The following is a 21717-nucleotide window of genomic DNA, read 5'->3' on the forward strand; positions in this document are numbered from 1 at the left end:
GCTTTCAAGAAACAGCTGTGATTTTTCCCTCTGCTGCTACTTTTATCACCAGACAGGTTTATTGCACCTATAGCAGTAGATCTATGAAAATCCATGGAAAATGCAGAAAATTAGTTTAACTGAGCTTTAGAGCTTTTGAAACCAAACTGAAGAGAAGATTGTCTTTGAAGTGTTTTGATTCATTAGCATTTCATTTTTATATAATACAGCCTTGCAACATCATTGTATGCAGGACATGAGTGAGTTTATAAACAGCTGCATCTCTAGTCTTACCCCACATGCAGGCATCTTCTTATCACACTGAACACTTTCTAGGCCCTTGGAAGCTGGAAATTCAGCCTGTTAATTTCACACAATTCTCATGATATATGTATAATTCCAGATGTTAATTTTTCAAGATCTTATTGTATTAAAATGTAAAAATATGTAGTTTTCAATTGGAGATAGATTACTAGATTGTAATGTATCATTCTTAAAAGTTCTCACATCCCCCAAGATAAAAGATGTCTTTTTAGTTCTTCTGTAATCAAAAATTGATTTCAAATATTCCAGTGGATGGAGAAATGTGTCTGGCCTCTGTGGTAGCTGAATATCCACCACTGTCATAGCATTTAAGTATACAACCCCATATCTTTTTTTTTTTTTAATTTCTCACCATATTGAGATATGTTATACAATTTTTATGTTCAAAACAGGATTGTCCTAGGCCATTCTTTGTTATGGATACATGGACACAAGTGGTGCTGAAAAATTCAGGGCCGCATCTCTGGGTGCACAGAGTAGAACTTTTATATAAATATGGGGCCATTTTTTTGTAGGAGTATTCTTTTTTACATTTTAGTCTCAGCCTTAGCTCTTTTGTTAGCTCTTTTCTGTTGGCTTCCTTTGCAAGCTCTATGTTGTCTTTAGTCATTCTAAGCAAATTAGGTTCTCACTAAATAATCTAAGCAGTTATTTTATATTTTCCAGCAGCTAGAGCATGAATACTGATTGTGTTCTGGACCAGCAGGTTGAATCACACTATATTGTATCATTACCTACCAAGCCAAGCCCAATAGATTATATGATTCCTTGGCAAATTCATTCATGACTTTATCCAAGATGCAGCTATAAAAATTCAGAATTTCTGGATATAGTAGTAATTAATGTATCTTGATTTAGAATCTCAGAGAGTATTTGTGACAAAGGACTTGATAGACAGGTAAACATGATACTCAAGACCTTCCAGGACCAGAAATCTGAAATTATGCTAGTTGAGGCCTCCTTTGCTGATGCTAAGTGATGTTTCTAAACAGAATGCTAATTTTAACAGTATCCATCCAATGGGAAGACAATCTTTCCATTACATCAAGGAAGAAGCCATGAAGACAGGGGTTTTTCCAGATCGAGAAGAGAGGATGAAGTTTGGGGGAAGGGGGTTCCTGGATTTTTTTGGCCAGCACAGATCCTAAGCAATGCTTAGTGAATTTGGGATTTACACAGTCTTCACTGTAGTGAAAATTTGACTGTAGTGAATTTGAAACTTTCACTGTAGTGAAAATTTGACCCTTGCTAGAAACATGAATTGCAGCCAGTGTGAGTTTTTCTGCTGTCTTTGGTGCGCTTTCAGTTCATTTTCCTAAATTTGCCCCTCAAGGAGTAATCTTTAGAAAAATTCACAGTTTCATGACTATGCAGATGAAACCTTATTTTTGACTTTGACTCCATATGCTTCAGGCAGTCCTGGATTTTCTTGGAGCAGGATGGTTACAAAGTCTGTGGTTTGACAGCAGGAGTTAAATAAAATTGGTTTGGTTTGGGGGAGGATTGTTTATTACTTTGATTTTTATTTGGCAGCCATCCATAAACATCTGAGAGACTTTTCCTAAACCTCTGACCTAACTGTGAAAATACTTCAGTTAATGTTCTCACCTTTTTTTTTTTTTAAACTTCCCTGAAAGTATTAGCTGAAGTCAGTAAGATCCTATTCTTTGCTTGCACTTGTTAGGGAGCTAACACCTACCTATTTTAAACTTTGACAGTGGTGCTGTCAGTGGTGCATCATTATTTCTAGGGAAGCAGGCAGTGCAGGCTAAAAAGCTGTTTTTTACACTATCACTTTCTCAGTCATATATTTAAAGGTATTTTCCTGATGAAATTGAGTATGCAGGCTGTTGATCCATAAACTTCCTGTTTTAATGGAATTTAATCTCACAGGGCTTCTATCCTTGTGAATACTTCTAAGCCTGTGATAATAATGAGGGTAAGTCATATTACTAGTTAATTCTTTATGTCATTGGTAATGTGCAAAAAAAACCCCTATGTTCATGTTTACTTTTCTTTTCCAAAGTACTAAATTTCTTATAGTGGGAGTCCCTCTCAACAGCTCTGCTCCCATGAAGTTCTACTGCCTTTCAGCTAAGCAGCATCATTTTCAAATTTCTTTAAATTTATTTATTTAATTGGTTAGCTATTTGAATTTCCTCCTCCAAATTCTAGTCAATTAGAAAATATTTAGGTGTCTATATTTAAAGAGCTGCCTTGAGGTGGAAAGGAGTTAAACACATGTCTTTGGTCACACGAATTCCTGTGACAGAAAGAGCCCCATCCACTCACCCTTTTTGTGATGATGCAGGATGGCATACAATAAAAAAGCTATGAAGTAAACTGACAGAAGAGAGTAGAAGCTGGAAAACAAAGTGTCTTCCACTAAGATGTTACACAGCCTGACAGATTTTTAACAACACAGCACGGATATGGAAGCTTTTTCAAAATACTGCATTTTTAAATGTCTTCCTTTTGCAGTGCTATGTTGCAATAGATTCATTAGTTCCAAAGCATGAATAGTGGAACATGGATACTCACTCTTTGGAAGGCATCAAGAACAGTGTAAATGATGAGGCATTCATATTGCAGAAGTTATGATTAAAGCTTTGATTTCAAATATATATTTCAGACACTAGCTCATCTAAATGTCAAGTTTTTTAGCTTGTTTTCAGTGCTTTTATCTTGGGATTTTTTCATTTGGTCTCATGTTAAAAGACTGTACACAACAGAACTGTTTTGAAGCTTTCTATGAAAATGCATTTTTGTTGAAAATGCCCAATTATCAAAACAGAAATGCTAAGTGATGCGTCTTGATCTTAGAATACTCCAAAGGAAACACCACACCCACCCCTTTTTTATTGTGGGTAATTTTGGAACCACATCTTTCTATCTCTTAGTGTCACACCTTCCTGCATACCTCAAGTGTTAAAATGTAAAATTTATGGAATTAGTGAAGAAATTATTAGGGAATTCTTCAGAGATCTCTTAAGTATACAACAAGAGTACATTGTGAAGTGTAGTTGTTACAATCTCAAGGAAGTAAATAGCTTTTAATTCTCACACAGTATGAGAGCTCAAATGTATTAGGGGAGCTCTTCCTGTTACTAGAATTAACTCTTGAATGATAAATCTTCAACAAAACCATATTGATTTTAAAGGTGCCAGTGAATGTGGGTTGGAAAAGGAAAGCTGAGGGATAACAGCAATAAAGATGCATAATATCAAAGAACCAGCAAATGGATTGCAAACTGCAGAAAGCAAAAAATACTGTAGCAAATAACTACGTTTTTCTTTATCCCAAGAAAATGTGCAGACAGAAAAAACGTAGTGAAGCCATCCTATCTAAAGAGATGGATCTTACTGACAATGTGTTTTTTTTAATTGATGCTCAATGAATATGAAAGCAAAGACCAAGAGGCTAAGTTTTGTAATTACTTGTGGAGGAAAAAATCAGCATAAAAAAAACCCTCAGCATTTCCCAAGACAAGCATATTTTTAAGACAAGGGAGTACAATGTATTTGTTGAGTTACATATCTCAGCAATAATTTGCAACCCAAGAGAGAAACAAAAAAAAAAAAAAAAGAAAAGTAATGAATTAGCAAGGCAGCAGTTGCATTCAAAAGCTTAACCAAGGTTCAGCTACTGAAAATCTACAAGATTTTGAAATTATGATTCTTTGAATTGGATGCTATTTTCACCTTTGCATAGGGAAATAAAGACTAGAAGTTCCTCAGGGATGTAGACAGAATCATCTTTGAAAGAAAATGCTAAGGGTTAAATGCAATAATTTCATTATAAATTTGTTATGAAACTGAGTAAACTCTATTTCAAGAAGTGACCAGAAAATAAGGTAGAATATTTAGGAAGTGTGCAAAGAATTATGTGTGGCCTATAAGTTATGCCGTGGTCTCTGAGCTGCCAGGAAGGAACATACATAAAATCTGTTTTGGTATACAACAGGAATTGAAGAGCTTATTCCAGTTGTGCCTCCTACCAGCCAAATCAGTGAATGCTACTGACATACAGGGCTAAAACATCCACATCAGCTTCTCTTGCCTGCCAGAATGGAGGAATGGATCAACACACCAAAAAAAAACCAGTTAGAAAACATCACTTTTACATGCTTTCAGTATAACCAGTGGAGTATTTTATTAGCTTCTATAACATCTAGAAAAAAACAAAAACATCTTCTTTTGTCTAAACTCCCCCTTCCCACTAAACTGGAAGCTTTCAAACCCATGATATGGGATGGATGCTTGACATCTGCACTGTTGACAAGCAATTTTATTAGCTGGACTAAACTTCTGGAATTATTCCCACCACACATGAGTTAAGTTTAGCAAGGAACACTGTTAAAAAGGCTCATAATGGATCTGGAGGAGATTTTTAATAGATTTAACTTATAGTAATATGAATTTTATATCTTAAAGACAAGAGGAAAACTTGTAAGGGAGAACTCCAAATGCAACTGGACAAAAAAACTGCTTAAAAAACTCTTAGAAATAAACAGAAAACAAGGAATCACAAAAGAAAACTAATACTGTGCAGGTAAAAAAGAAAATGAGTGAAGTCTAATTACTGTAAAAGATAAACCAAACTTGACAATGAAGAAGAAAGTGAAACAAGCAGTAAAAAGTTCTTGTATATTAAGAGGAGAAATAGTTTTGCTGTGCAAGGACAGTGGGGGCAGAAATTAAAAAACCTTTCACTTGGCACCAAAACAAATTGGGACCTTCTGTAATATTCAGTAAGGATGAGAGTTAAATGTGAGGACAATGCACCATCTCTAATAGAAATGGAAATTACCATGTCAGAAGTAGAAACAGAACACAATAATCTGAATGCTTCAAATTTGATATGAAGTAGACAATAAAATCAAAAGTAGACATAATTAGGAACATGGAGATAAATGGAAAATTAGATGAAATATAAGCTTGTTCTCACAAGACAGATAATCCTGTCAAAATCTGGTGCCTGTCTGATAATTTAACAGATTTTTGTAGGGAAAAGTCAAATGGTAGATCTAATATGCAAGGCTTTTGAACAGTGCAGCACAGAAAATTATCAGCTAAAGAACAGGATTATTGATGTAAAGATTGGAAGCCAGGTGAGAAACTGGCTAATGAGGATAAAGGACAAGGCAATGTGCTGAGAGAGAAACAGCATGCTCGAAGGAACTCGCTGATGGAGGTCCCAAAGAGTTGGTCTGAAGACCAGCCTTGTGTAGAGACTGTAGTAATAGATTTGGCACCCTCAGTAGGGAGAAGAATTAGAATAATCAGGCAACCAGAACTGGCTGACATTGAGAAATGCTGTGAAGCACAAAGTGCGAGGCAGTGTCTGTGGCAACAGATGGGAAGAATTTGAGCACGGTCGTGACAAAGCTGTTTCCAAATGAGTCTGTCTAGGTATTTCTGGTATTGATGAAGAAGTGCTAATGCCATAGGACAGGACAACTTACTGTCTCAGGGACAGCACTTTTCTAGCTGTAGCAATAGGGTTTTTTTCTGTCAGCTTGAGAGCACCAAACAGAGCTTTTCTTTTGTCTGCACCAAAGCCTCAACAGAGTAACCATATGGCCCCTAACAAAGTACTGAATATGCAGATCCCTAAAAAAATCTTTATTGTGTGTAACATGGATTTGATGGGTTGGGAGGGACTATGGAACCTTAACATACATGAATTAATCTATAAATTCACAGGGAGAAAATGAGAATTATTTGATCTAATGATAAAAGAACATATGGGTGGAAACTGAAAATGTATAGAAATTAGGGGGATTTTTTTGCTATCATAGCAGGGAGGTTCCAGGATAAATTCAAATAGGTTAGTGGGAAGAGAAAAAAATCCCTAATAATGCTTGCATGAGAAGGATTTGCCAGATGGAATATTTCCTCTGATTGTAAGCAGTAATGGGGGGTTGGATTCAACAGCTTAGGACATGCTCTCCACTCTGATTCCCTCATGAACCTGCCTTGAGAGTCACCTCAACTGAGAGCTCTTGGAGCTCCTGAAGTTTGGCCTCTCGTTGCAGCAGCAAATGTGTCACACTGCAGAGAGCCCTGACATGAAACAGCCATGTCACCCTCCCTCCAGACAGCTGGCCTGGTCACTCATCCTAAGATGCTGCAGCTGCATAGTCCTTGGTTCTCAGGGTAGGAGTGCCCCAAATTTCCATTGCCAGGAAGAAAGAACACCTTTTGGGAAGGAATTCCTACAGGAATTTTTTTTTTTATTTTATTGCTAGATTCAGCAGAAAAATATAAACAAAGAATCCAAGATGAATCAGTTATTGTAACTGTGGTTTTGAATGCACTGAGCACAATTAGCCTCATGTACAGTAATAGAGAATCATTACAGCAGACAGCTGCTGCTATATTAAATACTTGCACACAAACCCAAAAGGACACATGGCAACTGGCAGCTGATAGAGAAAACCAACAAAGAATACTGAAAGGTAAAAGGAGGGAGGGAAAATTGATTTTATAAGCTTTTCTGTTGCACTCCTCCTTTTTGTATTAAGAACATCTGAAAGGATAGGTCCTTCACCACTTTCTTGCCAAGTAATTGATATAAAACAACCAGAAATTAAGCCCCTTTATGCCATAATAACGATGCTCACAGGAAATTAGAGAAATGTAACAGAAGTGTTTTAACTACACATAAAAATCTCTTTCCTACATAGATAAGATTAAAACAGATTGCAGGACTCATTCTACCTTGCACTTTTTAATTAGACAGAGTGCTGGTACCGCAGGGGTACTGAACACAGGCTTCTTTTTTCTCCACGTCTGATGTCAGAGGCAACAAAGGGAAAGAGAAGAGAAAGCAGCGTTCCCATCTCTCCTGGCACTCAGGAAATGAAGATAAGCCATTTCACACAAACATTTTGCCCTATCAGGCATGTATTTAGAAATGACAGGCTATTATTATTTTTTTATGAGGATGCCATTTGAGAAGCATGAAATCGTGCAGCTTAGTGCAAAATCAGTATTTGCCTTACAGCTGCCTATGTCAAGCTCAGAGATTTTTCCCCAAAATGCTATTTTCATTTTTCTCCATAAGTTTGTTTCATTCCACCAATGAATTCCAGGAAATCTATTAAGTTTCCTAAGAATTTAATAGAATCTGTGGTGACAGTTTTCCAGTAAACCCTCCTCATTTTTTTCCCTTGTAGATAACCTCAGCATCTAAAAGGTAAGAAAACTAGGATGTTTCCCACTGACCACTGCCTTACCAGTTAATTGTGCCCACCAGCAAATATAATTCAAGAACTGAAAAAGAGGGTGCTGCTGTATGACAGAAAGCATAGATCAGTATGTTTTACATGGAGTAAAACATGCAAGCAGTAGAACAGAATCAATTGGAAAATACAGAAAATGTGTCGTCTGGTTCCTTGTCATCATGGTTTCTATGCAACATTTACAATTCAGCATAAGCCATAGTAATGGACAGCATTTCATCTGAGTTAGATCATATTGAGAGGGCAAGCAAGCATCAGGAATTGAGAAGTATGGCCTTTCTGCCATGCATGAAATGACAGGAAAAACTTCCTTTGGCCTCTTTGTTTTCACCAAATGGCAACAAGGGCAGTGTCAGGTTTTCACTGTTGTCCAGGCAAACCAGAAACTTCTTGCTTTGGGTTCTGCTGTCATGAGTGATGTGTTGAGACAAACCTCCTTCATTCAATGATGATCAAAGATGTGGAGTAACTAGCTACACACTCCACTTTTCATCCCAGCTGTGTTCAGAGAGCAAGGCAGGACTTCAAGTCATCACTTAAGACTCTATCCTCATGGTTTGCCTAAGAAATAGCTGGAGGTCATTTAAATGTAAAGATAATACAATCCTGCTGGTAGTGGACAGACTTGCTGTCCAGAAGGTATCATCATTACTGAAGCTGTCCAGTGCCCCTTCTCAGCAAGAGAACCAACATTTCTGCTCAGACATTCCAGCTTCTGCAGTTGGTGAGCAGGGAAGGCACTCTAAACCATGCCTCAGTGGTTTGGGTCCCTTTGGAGATTTCTTAAAAACTGAGAGATCTCACAGGACACATAAAGGTTCAGGTGAATTTGTTTTTTCCATTTCAATGCAGTCTGGAAAACCCACAGCAACCCTTCTGGTGTGTATGATGCCATTTGGGGTTGCAAAATAACAGTGTTGCCCTGTTGGGGGTTGCTTCAGTTTCTGTTGAGGAGCAGATCAAGCTCTGAATCCCAAAGAGGCTGGGACAAAAATAGTCAGCAGTAGTTTAAGGCACAGTGCTGATCCAAGACAGAGTCAGTCAGATCCTCCTGGGTGTGATCCAAGGCGGTCGCCAAAGAGCGCTGCGAGCTATGACTGGGATGCTGGCTCCTGTTCTATTAATAGAGTAATATGGCTGCAGCATCCAGCCAGGCAAGTGAAAGCACTCTGTGAATTCCTAGCTCTCAGAGCCCTCAGCCTTCTGGTGCTGCTGCTGGCTGGAGAGAGTGTGCATCCCACACTGTTGCACCAAGTGCAACTTCTGCACTTGGTCACGGTGAGCTTCATTTGCTATGTTGGAGGCGAAAACAGAAAATTGTGGAAAGAAGCTCAGCCTCTCAATCAATTTATCAAACAGAGTGGAAATGTCTGTTTGCTATATAAAAGATAATGAGAGAAATTTGGTTTTAACTCCCTTCACTCAGCCTGCTCAGGTATTCATGTGTGAAATTACCCAGGGGAAGAAGCCATAAGTCAATGAAAGAACACCTATTGGCCTTAGCTTTGATGGGCTGTGCAGCGTATGCTACAAACTGAATCAATCTGGAAAGCAGAGTTCACTGCACTGCACAGACCCACTGATGGGAAGGAAGAAGGTGGTGGAACTGGAGAGCATGGATGGTGCCAGCAGAAATATGGAACTAGATTAATTCCACCTGATACATACATTTTTACCCCTCTTCATCAGTGTAATACTGAGGAGGCCACTTTTCTCTGAGATTTAAAACTTGAATTAATGGACCTGATTTCTTTATTCATTTATGCCAAAATGTGGAGAACTGCCAGATGAGGTAGAGAAAAACGTAGTTATTCCATTTCATACTTTATCACTGAATATGTGAAACATGACAATTATAAATTTTCAGTTAGTACTTGAATAACAAAAAAACCTTTTTTAAAGACTTGAAAAGCACAGTTGAGTTGCCATAGGCTAGGAGCTGGGGTTCATACTACCTAAAGAGATTCAGTGTGTGGCTGCTGTTTTGAAATACAAATGGAGTGCTGGAGTGCTGCAGCTCAAATAGTCTGCTCCTGCAACTATTTCCAGTTCAATGGACTGAGTAAAACAGAATTAGCATTTTCATAACCATTGCAATAATGTTCAAGATCATTATCATGATGGCTGAGCGAAAACCCAAAATTAGCAAATGGTTGAATTTCTTTGTCTGCATGGGCTTTTCTGCAGACTCACATCTGCCTCATTTTGTCACTCTGGATACTGTTTTGCCATGGTGTCAGTGGTAACATGGACATGGACATCTGTGACAGCCAGAACTACTTGTCTGCAGATTCCCTCTGCAGGAGTCAGTCAGCACAGCCTTTCCTAGATGTGATTTTTCCATGTGATTTTTCCATGCATGTTTCTTTGGACTTTTCCTTCTATATTCATGACCCGTGTACTGAAGAATGGCTTTTTCTCTCCAGACCAAGGCATGAATCTACTACCTTCTAAATAGTTTTTCTTTCTGTTTTTTTCTTCTCCTGTTACTGTCTAATCACTGTTCAAGACAATGAAATCAGATGCACTCATTTCCCTGTTAAGAAGCTTCCTTTTCTCCCACCTTTCCAAGTGGGTTACTTTAAAGCATAAGAGTCTCAAGACGAAATGGTAGAAGCGCTTTACCCATAGTGATTCAGGATATATGAAAGACAAGTTTCACATGGACAGATAGTAAAAAGTAGAGGATAAAAACCAGTAGGGAGTAAATTTTGAAAGGTTTAATAGTTTATTCTGGATTTTTAAAAATACTACATTTTCAGGTGCCTTTATACTCAACTTTATTTTAGGTACCTTGGGATGCTTCGCTTACTCATAATTTTGATTCACTTGCCACAAAAATGCTACATATATAAGCTAAATTTTGTTTTGTGAACTTCATCTACACTTTTATGTAGGACTGCAGATATGTTTGGGTTCTTTTCTTTTTTAAAGTCAAAGACTTTGTGCATTGGTAACAGAAGGAGTAATTTCACCTTACATTTGCTGTGATTGCTGGAGCTTGCTGCTGCGGTGGTTTTCCTGGTGGGGTTCTGCAGCTGCACACTCTGGAGTGTTGCCCCTATTCCTGCAGCCAAGCCATGAGCTTCCATAAGCTCATCTGCTGAACCTGACTGAGCGGATCCAGTCAAATACCGGGTTCCTAATGAACAACTCAGATAAATACCAGAAATGTCCACTCACCAGAATCTGTGCTTGTTTTGATAGGCCAACCAAATCTTGTTAAGCATATTACCGTGTTATATTTGTCTAGGTTTTGTGTTGTGTGTTTATCTTCAAATTGACAGGCACCAAAGATGTGCCTTTTACATGCTGAAAGGTAATGTTAGTTTAATGTAGGCTATTTTTACCACAGGTACTAAATGGTATCTAGAGAAGATTTTTTTTTGTGTTTTCACAGTTTTTTAACATTTATGAATATCATTTTATGATCCATATTGAATACTATTGATTGGGGAAGCATTTATAGACACACAGATGTCAGAGCAGAGTAGACATGATCAGATCTGTAGAGCTGATTTAACTATTTGATTTGACTGACAAAAAAGCTTTGGCACATGCTTTTCATGTCAGTGATGAAATCTGAAATGTTGTAAGTAAGGTGCTTTCCCTGCAAAGGAGCTCTCTGCCTTCTCCTCAGAGGATCCGTATTCCCCATTTTTATTCTGTAAACTCATATTTATTCAATAACCAAGTGCTATTATCTCTTTTAAATGGGTAAGAAACTGAGGATCATAAAAAATCATTGTGATTCACAAATTAAATTCACAGGTTGAAAATCCAATCCAGGACTCATGACTGTTAGATCATTGACCCCACCACAAAGTCATCTGGTCTCTCAATAAGCTTCATGGATGAGCAAGTTTACACATGTAATACATATGTACCTATAAATGTAGATAAGAAATCCACAGTAAAACTGTTTAATGGTATGGAAACATGGGTTGAATTTTAGTCTGTTTAGGGTGTGTGGCACTCATTAGCTAATTTGAGCTAACCAGTTTCTTTTCACCATGTTACTCTTTTTGCAGTTATCCTGCTTAGCATGGAGGGAAGGATTTGGAGAGGCATACAAATCTGGATATTTTAAAAATATTTTTTCTTAGAGGAAATATGTTCTCTGTAGAAAGAGTGAAATGAAGCACAGTATCATTCTAAAGTAGCTTTTTAGGCAGAGAGAGGAATTACACACTTCCCAAGAACCTACAGTTTGGTACTGCAGTTGTGTGGAGAGTGGCAATGAAAAGTGATCCTCCCTCACTTCGTTTCTAAGGAGTGGCTCTTTTCTCTGGTTTTGAATGTGCTTCTTTTTCCTGTCTATTAATAGCAAATCTCAGTAGATGAGGTTTGCAGATGAATATTAAAAAAACCTCCTAAACCTACATGGTAGTAGAGTGTGCCTGAAATCTTATCTGCCATAAATCGCAGATTTCAGCTGGAGTCTGAGGAGCATAGTACAGTGAACAACAAATTTTGGTTTTGGGAACTAGGTCTGCATCTTTCCATTGCACTGATGGATTCACTGCTGTTTTAATAGGAGGAAAATACCCATTTATTTCAAAGAGGTTTGGATCAGTCTGACTGGGTATTGACAAAAAACAGAGATTTGCCATGTACTTCAGTATATATTCCTATATTAACTTCACTATCTACCTTTCTACTTCAGTGTTGCAGAGAGCTGCTGCATAAATGAATTCAGCCTGAACCTTGTTTCTAAGGAAGGTAAAAAGGAAGGAATTGTCATAGGACTGTTGGACTCCAGGTCTCTTTGAACTAGCTGTGCACAGATACCAAAGACAAATGTTTCACAGATCTTTGTTTAGATTTCCCCAAGCTTGCCCAAAGCCTTTCCCCCAGGCTGGAGAGCTGCCATGAGGGAGGACACTACCATGGAAAGAATACTATCAGACAAAAGCCTCTGAGAGAGGAATGAGAGGTATGGCCAGGAGAAAGGGGATATGGTAGAGCTGGAGCCATGAACCAAAGCAAAAATGAATTGATTTTGTCTGGACAGCTCCTAGAACAAGAAAAAAGCATATTTAGCTGCTGGAAGCCCCACAGATTCCTCACAGCAGGACACGAGGCAATCACAGATCTGGCTGGCACTCTGGCTATGCAGTGGGCCAAGCCAATTGGCTGGCTGGGGTGAGAAATTCAAGCATAAGGTGGGAATAAGGGACAGTGGGAAACTAGGGATGGGAAACTAGATGCATTTGGCTCCTGAGATTTTCTTCAGCTTAGTCAGCTTCACTGCTGCCAAGTGATGCTCAAGTTCAAATACAAAGTGAAAGAGGGGAAGAAAGCGCTGAGAACAAAATTGTACTGAAAATGGAGGGGGAGAAATCAACCAGAAGTTTGAAATTATTGACTTGTGTTTGATTGCCACATGGGGGAGATGTAAGCTTAACAGTCCTATCAGAGCTGTGTCACATGGAAGGAATCCTTCAGCAGACACCAGGTGAGGCTCAACAGTGTCTCTGTGACTCTGGGACAGCTGGGTGGTTTCACCAAATTGTGCTGCCAGACAACATGTGAGGGCCTGGTGGCATACATGTTAAAAAACAATTAAAAGCTGATGAAAAGCAAAACTCTTCCTACCCTCTAATCCTTCTCACATGCTTTAAAAACTTCCCCCATTATGGTATTTTCCCTGTTGAACATGCACACTGGATGTGGGAAACACACTCAGACCTATCACATGGGTTATGTGACCAAAGCTTTCAGAGATACTGAGGGTTCTGTAAAAAGTCCAAATGCTTCCTCAGGCAGGAGGCTAGATGGAGGTTTTGTAGGTTTATGAAGCAGTAACAAATTAACATCACTACAAATTTAGCATAAGTAAAATTTGTTTTCTCCACAATGATAATTTCTTTCAGCAAAAAAGACAGAATTGCTAAAAAAATTTCAAGATAATACAGTCCGTTCTATTTTGTGCTGTGCTAAGGTGATCCAGAGGAAACAAATGGGGCATCCATCAAAGCAGAGTCAGTCAGGATTAACAAACAGACTTGCAGACACCTGTACATAAAATCCTGAAGTACCTCATGGAGCAGCTAATAGCAGGTTGCAAGTAGTTGATGGTGTTCAGGTACAGATTCCTGACAGCTGCAGAATACAGGCACTTCTAGAAGTTCCACTGAATACAAATCATTTATATCCTCAACAAGGTGGCTGTGCAATTTGTCCTTCATGGTTTCTCACACACAGCATGCATGAACAAATAACTTGTAGTCTGGGATCAACAGACAAGTCATGTGGGCTGAAAGCCATTTTTGTGTCCCCTGTAGCCAGAACCCAGTATCTAAAGCTAGTACCCAATGGTCTGTGCTTTTGAAACCCTGTCTTTGCCTTTAGCTTTATCTGCAAGGGCTAATGAGTTGCCAGAAAGGTTCTTTGTGTTGTATTTTTAGTTCAGACACAAGTCTGTGTATGTCAAAAAATTCAGGCTGACCTCTGATCTAGTGAAGCTGTGTGCCAAAATATGTGTACTTGAGCTTTCAGTTAACTGCCCTCCCTGTGTACTTTCAAACCTCATGATGTTGACCCAGAGCACGTTTCACAGCTGAAGTTCATCCTGTCCAAACTCACATTAGATCTTCTAGCAGCTGCTTTCTATTCACAAGCAAGAGATACTGCAGACAGGGTAGTTTTTAAGGGTAGTTTTTAAGTGCCTTTATTAATACATATATATATATTTAAAATTCTTATTGAAATTATTATTTAATTATATTTTTATATTTCTAACAACATGTTAACTTCACAGACATGTGCTTTAGCTGTAACTAACTTCAGATTTGTCCACTGCCTGTCTGACAACTGTAAATGATGGTACCTCGCACTGGAGCTGGAGAAACTTGGACTCAGAGAAGTAGCTGGCTTGTCTAAAAGCATGAAAAAATCAGCTTTGGATCTGTGACCAAAACTCAGCTTTCCCAGGTCCCAGACAGTCAATACTTAACATGCCTGGCCCAGGGGAAGGCAATTATTAGCTCTTGTTTATGAAGGACAGAGCAATTGGTGAGAGTAAATTAAATTTCAAAGAGTCATTCCCATAAAAATTCAATATCCAAATGATAGGGAGTTTGACCTGTGCAGTGCATGCCAAAGCAAGGATCTGTGCCTAACCCTGTCTTTAGGTCTTCATGAACTCAGGTAATTGGTGCTGTGTCTAACGACTCTGCTGTTATTTCTCCTCAGTTTTCAGGACTTTACTTGTTGTCATTCTTCACAATCCTCGTTGGGCTGATGCTCTACTCCTCCACATCCACCTACGTAGCCCAGGATCCTCGGGTGTACAAGCAGTTCCGAAATCCCTCTGGACCTGTTGTAGACCTGCCAGCCAGCAGCCAGATGGAGCCTTCGGTGACATACACCAGCCTGGGGCAGGAGACAGAAGAGGAGCCTCACGTTAGAGTTGCTTAAACCCAGGGCTGTTGATGACCTATTGACAGTGGAGCTCGTATATCCATTATCTCTGTATTGTACATAGAGAAAGGTATTTACCGGGTGCAGTTACACTGGTGAGCTGCAAGGTAGCAAATAAGGAAAGCTCATACAAACACAAATCAATTGTTCCAGGGTGTTCCTTGCAAGGAGATGCCAGTCCCTCGTTTACGAAATGAGCAGCATGTTTGCAATACAAACTGCTGTGTAGGAATCAGTTAATGTCAAACTACCTGTGAAAGATATTCAATACATAAGATGAAATTACAAAAAAAAAAGAAATTAATAGAAGGGTGTTTTACACACACAGAGTGATGTTATGCCTAAGCCACACCAGCTGTGGAAAAAATGCCTTTTTACAGCAAATATACTTTGTGCAGTCACTGTTAATTTCTCTCTAAAATTTGTTTGTTTGCGCAAAACAGATGGGTTAATCGTGGTAACAACCCCCTGACACATTTTTGCTAGCACCTTGGATTTGGTGAGGGAAATACAATGAAGTTCTTCTGTGCTCTCTGTCTAGTTGCCCTTTCTAGGTAATCTGATGCATGAATCCAGAGAAGGGACAACTTACAATATCCGTCTCTATTCTAGGAATAGGTATAAGGCGAGCATTTTAGCCTTTCTATATTTGCAGAAGTGAAGTACTCAAGCATTGACCTCTCTATGATCCATGGCAGATTTCCTAGTGGCCAAGGTTCTGCATCAGGTGACAGGGAGTCAATTTCTCTGTAGTCGTGATTCAACACAGATTTCTTACTTTTAAAATTTTAACCTGTAGAAAGAAAAATACATTTTCTAGTTTCCTATGTATTGTACCTCTCCATGGAAAGATGACATATCATGTGGATCAGGGCACTTATTTTAGATACTCAGTGCATCGAGGGTGCCTTCTGCTCTTCCAGTTTGCTTAGCCTCCCGTGGTTCATTATTCTAACAATAGCTATTTAGAAATGTGTCAGTTTTTCACCAAAACCCACAGATTGTAAAAATCAGGAAGATTAAGGGAGGAATTCAGGAGCAGAAAGACTGGACCATCTGCTGGTGTTGCTGCAGTAGCACAAAGGCATTTTACTGGCAGGGTGCAGCCAATTATTTTTCATTAGCTGTGAAGCAAGCAGAAGAATTCAGCAGTTTTCTTACATTCCTGGGGACGTGTGAAAATAGTAAGGGTGTGCTCCACACTTCTGTATACAACTGTACTTCTGCCTCAGGAGCCTTACCAGAATGGGGAAAATCTTAGTCACCACCATGAAAAATCCATCTTTGCCTGTATGTTTGCTCCTCTGAGAGCCCAGTACAAGGAAATCATTATTTCAATATCCTTTATCTATTTGTAATTTAAAATCAAGGAAGACAAGGTGTTCCTGTGTCTAACAATAGATGGGGAATCTAGGAGAGATCTTGGTTTTATTCACCAGTCTGCCACATCTTTGCATGAATCCTTGGGCATGACTTACCTTCTGTGTGGCTGAGTTTCCCAATCAGTATATATGGAAATAATGACATTTTACCTACCTCATAGAGGTGCTATGGGACCAAGTTATTTTAAAATGCTTCAGGATCTTCAGAAAGAAGGAGTTTAAGAAGCACATAACAGTGCTGTAAAAGTGTGTATACATTCATCGTATTTGAAAATGGAGTTTACGGCACAGTTGATGAATATTTTGCTTGTGGGCATAGAAGGTGAATTTGATTTGAATGTTATTCTGCTGAAAAGGACTGTTTAAAAGCAAAAATGTAGGCCTTCATGTTTGAAAAATACAACTTACCTATTTCTATATAAAAAAGAAGAAAAAAGTCAATCTATACATTGGAGATTAGAAAGGTCACACAGTTCAACCAAGCAGGATGAATTTCTGCTGAGGTAACATTCATTTTTTACAGTCCTGTTCTGCTTTAATACAGAAGGAACTTCCCTGAAGCAGACTGAGAGAAGTTTATATATGCATAACAGACATGAAGTGGCAAATGTCAAAATGCTCTTGAACAGCAGAAGTATGTGGTATCTTATTCTTACTGTGGAGAAGAGGTCATTTCTTTCCCTCTGTGTTTAGGCTGTCTGCCACAACCCTGCTGCACCTAAGGGAAGGTTCTGCAGTATTGCCAAATCATGCCCAAAACTAGCCCAAAAGTTTTGGTTAAGATGCCTTGGTACTAAACTAACAAATGTATGATTTTTTTTTCCTGTCTTCTGGGTTTTTTTAAATCTTTTTAGCACTCATGTTTCTGAACTTTTTTTCTTAAACTATTGAGGATTAAAAAAACACAAAAAAACCCCCACTAGATTCCTGCAGAAAAACAGAGTCTGTATTCTGGGGATATTAAGGAAAGTCTAAATCAAAAAAATAAAAAACACGGAAGAAAGAGTATCTAACACTTCAGGGTAAGATCCTTGGGTCAAGCTCTGTGAGAGCTTCGACCTCAGGTGGATTTTGTACATCCCCCAGGAGAAGGGGTCTGATTACACTCATGGCTCCCTCAGGTACCCAGAGGCACACTGGTGGGCACCTGTCATCTCAGTCTTTTTTGCTACCTTTTGTACCAATTAAATACCTTTCTCTGAGCATTAGTCCCCGTGTTGGTCTGAGAACCTTGAGGATTGTGCGCATGTGTGTTTCATGTTTACAGTTCCTTCCTTTTGCATAACTGTTTTGATTAATTTCCTTATTAGTATTTATTTTTAAGCCAAATGTTTGTAGTCCTTCGACCCCCCCCTCCTCATTTTTCTGACACTAACTTGTAGACGTTTGTTAGAGTCTTCTGTGAAACAGCTGGGCAGGAGGCAGCTCCCGGCCGGGTCACAGGGCTGGGAGTTTTTCCTTACGAGGGGTTGCAATCCATGGGTGGCTGAGAGGTGCCACCAGGCTATTCTGAAAGGCTCTGTTGTACAGGAATAAGTTATGGATGTCTCAGTGAGCGCTCTGCAGCCAGCCAGCATCCCTTGTGCTTCTGGTGCAGGAGGAGTTTGATGTGCAAAGCGGGGCTGCTTCGCTGTGTTTCCCCATAAACAAGGTGGATGCTCGGATTAGCGCCAGCGCGCTAGTCCTGGCTGGACCTCGAAGGAGAACAGTAGTATAGCTTTACAAAGAACTGTGTTGACTGAAAAACTGAGGTCTAGTGGAGGAAAACATTCCTTCTGCCTGCTTGTGTTCTGCAGTTGGAGCCCTCAGTGTGCACCAGCAAAGGCTCAGCTATCTAACGGCAGCTACTCTCCGTGTGCGTAGGACGTCTCTAGCTCTGCATAGCTCCTTGCCTCAACAAACTGAAACTCTCTGATTCTGCTGGTCCTGGGCAGCCCTTAGCAAGACTGATGGAATTTTCTGATACCAGATGAAAACCCTCACTGGGAGACAGACCTGGTCTTTGTTCCAGCTATCAAGTTTCGAAACACACAACGATAGACCAAGCAATTGAAAATTTTGCACCACTGTGTCATAAGAAGAAGTTTCAATGTATAGTGTAGAGATTGCTAACTTGTGCTATTAACATTTTGACAAGCGTGTAGTATCATTTCCTTTCTTTTTTTTTTTTTTGACAACCATTTAGTATTCCTGAGCTAGCTACAAATATAAATTTTACCCCATGGGTAGGATTTTATTGTTAAATGCCATAATAAAGCACACTAATCTTGACACCGCAGATGGAAGTATGAACCAAAACCAAAACCAGGCAAACAAAATCCCAACCCCAAATCCTGCATTGAGAAGCTGAATAAATCTTTCTCCATTTTGATATTTGCATGCACCTATATGGACTGGCTGTGGCAATGTAATGCCTGTATAATGTTTTCAAATAAAAAAAATAAATGCTTTATGAAAGCGGGGTTAGTGGTTTCTTGACTGTTTCCTTTCTGCTATCTTTGCCTTAAATGATTTTTCAGAAGTGTAAATCTTGAATTGCGGGGAACAGTTTTTTGCTGTGCTCAGGGCTTCTCCCCCTTGTGAGGTGTTAACCCAGAACTCTTTCCAAGGTGTCAAAGAATAGATGCCATCAGGCATCCTCAAGTACCTTGCCTGGCCCCACAGCACTCATCCAGAAGGATAAGAGTACTCCTGCATGCCCTCTATCTTAACCTGCCATTTCCCTAGGGCTAGCTCAGGTATCCTGATAGTCACTGCCCTCGTTTGGAGACAAAACCACTCTCTCCACTGCCTTCCAGAAATTATTAATTAGTCTAGAATTAATCTGGGTAAATTAATTGGTGTAGAATTAATCTGACAAGTGCATGGTATTGAAGGGCTTCTCTGGCAGAGGTTATGGAGTGCCTGCAGCTGCCTTTCCCAGCCCTCCCTCCCAGGCTGCCCTACACTGCAACACTACACCCAGCTGAGTCCTGGAAAGAAAGGATGGAGACAAAGTTTAGATACTGGGGGAAAAGGAGTGTTAGGGGGAACAGAATTAGGATAAGAAGGAAAATAAGACTTTGACTCATTGAAAGTTCACATGGACAGGAAAGGAAGATCCTTAGTGTGTGAGAGCAAGCCATTTTATAAACATGTATTCATTCACTTCTAAGAGTGTTTGCCAGCATATGCACCTCTCCATCCCTCTTTGTCTGATGTCTCTCTGGGAAACTTTGCATCAGTATTTCTCACATACTTCATTGCTGGGAGTAAAAGGAGAATGGAGAGTGGTGAGCTCATTTCCAGCCACTCCCTGCTCTGCAACTGCACAGAGCCCAGATGTTACAAAGCCAGCAGTGCTGCACCTATGTGCTGGTTGATGTCTGATATTCCACTGTGAATGTCTCCTGTTATACAGAGCTAGAAACTGAGTTAGTGTGCACAGCTTGATCATACTAACAGTTGATTTGTATTTCCTCCAAATCTTCTCAAGAGACTCTCTGGCATTATAAAATTATCCTGTTATTGCCTGGCTAAAATTCAGCCTGGGTGCTTGAGTCATATGAATAGTAATTGCATGGAATTACTCTAAAAATAGATCATAAATAGGCATTAATGAATCTTTCTGTTCTTAAATAAAACACGTTTTAACACTGAAGGACACTCAATCAGCTTAAAGCTGCCAGTCTCCCTTTGTTTTTGTTTATTTAGAGCTAGTTCTCCAAAACATTACAAACCCAAAGCTGAATGCTTAGCAGCAATATGTTGTGGCATACAAACAAGGAAGCAGTGCTTTTACAGTTAGAAAAGTTGTTTTGTTATGTTTGCTCTGCAATTATAAACACAGTAATTGTGACATAAACAGTAACTAAGCCAAACCCTTGTGAAAGAGAATACCTCTGCTTGTGCAGCCATTGACCTGTTCCCTCAGCAATTGCAAAGGGGACACCAAATGCAGCAATAATGACAATATTGGAGTAGAGTATTGTCCTTGTCAGCCTCCTCCTCCTGTTTGAAGTGTAGGCTCATGCACTGTGGTATTTATTATTAAAAATCCTTCCTCTATGGAAGATATTAATTCTACAGGGCTGGGATCACTAATCAGTGATTAGTCATGGACTGGCTGTGAGCCACCAACAGGACACAAAACCCTACAAATTGGCCACAAAAAGCCAGTGGTGACCCTCAGATAGCTTGCACTGCTGTTATTTCAGTTTCACTAAAAGGCCCACAGTGTTTCTTCAGGCCACATCCCTCTGATGCTCAGAGCATCTTCCACAGCCTTAGAAAGCACCACAGGTGCCCTGTGATCCCAGTGATGGCACTTGGCTGGGTGCAGGGAGGAACCACTACCATTGTGCTGCCTCTCACAGAGGAATTTCCCTCCATGAGGAAGAGCCCCTGCTACCACTGCTATGATACAGCAACCAGGTGGAGGAAAGAAACTGGCTCAAAGCAAATCTTGAGGACTGAAGTGAAAAGCCAGCACTCCATGCAGTCCTTTCTGCTCTAGAACCATACATTTGCTCTTATTTGGGGGTATTTTTTCCCCTTATCCTAGAAGTTCCATTTTTAATTGGAAATTATGCCCCAAGTTCCTCTGGTATTCATGATGTCAAAATTTAGCCCTTTATTAATAGTCTACTATTTGATAATATTATTAATGTATGGAATCTCTTTAAGAGTACAGATATTGTCAGTCCTACATGTTATACAAATATTTGTAGGTTGAGACTAGGTGAAGCTGATCTTATTAGATTTATAAATTTTATTCTACTTAGATTCTGATTTATAACCTTGAGCTATAGTTGACTTTTTTTGTGACTCCTTATTGTGTACAATGTCCTCAGGCAATTTCCTAGTGCTACCCTGATCTTAATAATTCATTATTAATTCCTTACTGCTAAATAAATTATTTATATTAACTACTGCATTTTATTCCCCACATCTTGATAGCAGCAAACTCATCAGATTTTAACACAACTGCAAAGTTGTCAGTATGGATTCAGCTCCTCCTTCCCATGTGCAATATGTACATGCCTGTCAGGAGCAAAATATTGGATTTGCCATGATTAAATAATGACTTTTTTTATTCTAGACCTTACCAAAGCAGAGAAAGATAATGAACATGTGCTGAGTTTACCTGATCACTGAAGCACAAAGTGATTCAATGACAACACCAGAGACACTTTGCATGCAGAATAGCTGGGATTTTTACAGGTGCAGAATGCCTGCAAGCCCATGGATCAACATTATGGGAGGTCATGCATATTTAACTTCCCACTGCCTATAGTAGCCAGCATCCCAGAAGCCTGGCTGCTTGCCAGATCCATAGAAATCAGCAATCAGCATTTGCATGTTCTTAAAATGACTGCTTG

The 21717-nt window shown here is 39.4% G+C and overlaps 1 protein-coding gene across 2 annotated transcripts in view; it reads left to right on the plus strand.

The window, feature by feature from the left end:
• SLC35F1 (solute carrier family 35 member F1) overlaps nucleotides 1-18819 on the plus strand; it is a 226345-nt gene extending 207526 nt beyond the window's left edge. For both annotated transcript variants that reach the window (XM_077175219.1, XM_077175220.1), the window contains exon 8: nucleotides 14748-18819. In XM_077175219.1, the coding sequence (XP_077031334.1) occupies nucleotides 14748-14972 (225 nt within the window). In that variant the 3' untranslated portion in view covers nucleotides 14973-18819. The remainder of the gene's footprint in view (nucleotides 1-14747) is intronic.
• The last annotated feature ends 2898 nt before the right edge of the window (nucleotides 18820-21717 follow it).

The sequence above is a fragment of the Agelaius phoeniceus genome, chromosome 3 (genome assembly GCF_051311805.1).
Source record: "Agelaius phoeniceus isolate bAgePho1 chromosome 3, bAgePho1.hap1, whole genome shotgun sequence".
NCBI lineage: Eukaryota > Metazoa > Chordata > Aves > Passeriformes > Icteridae > Agelaius > Agelaius phoeniceus.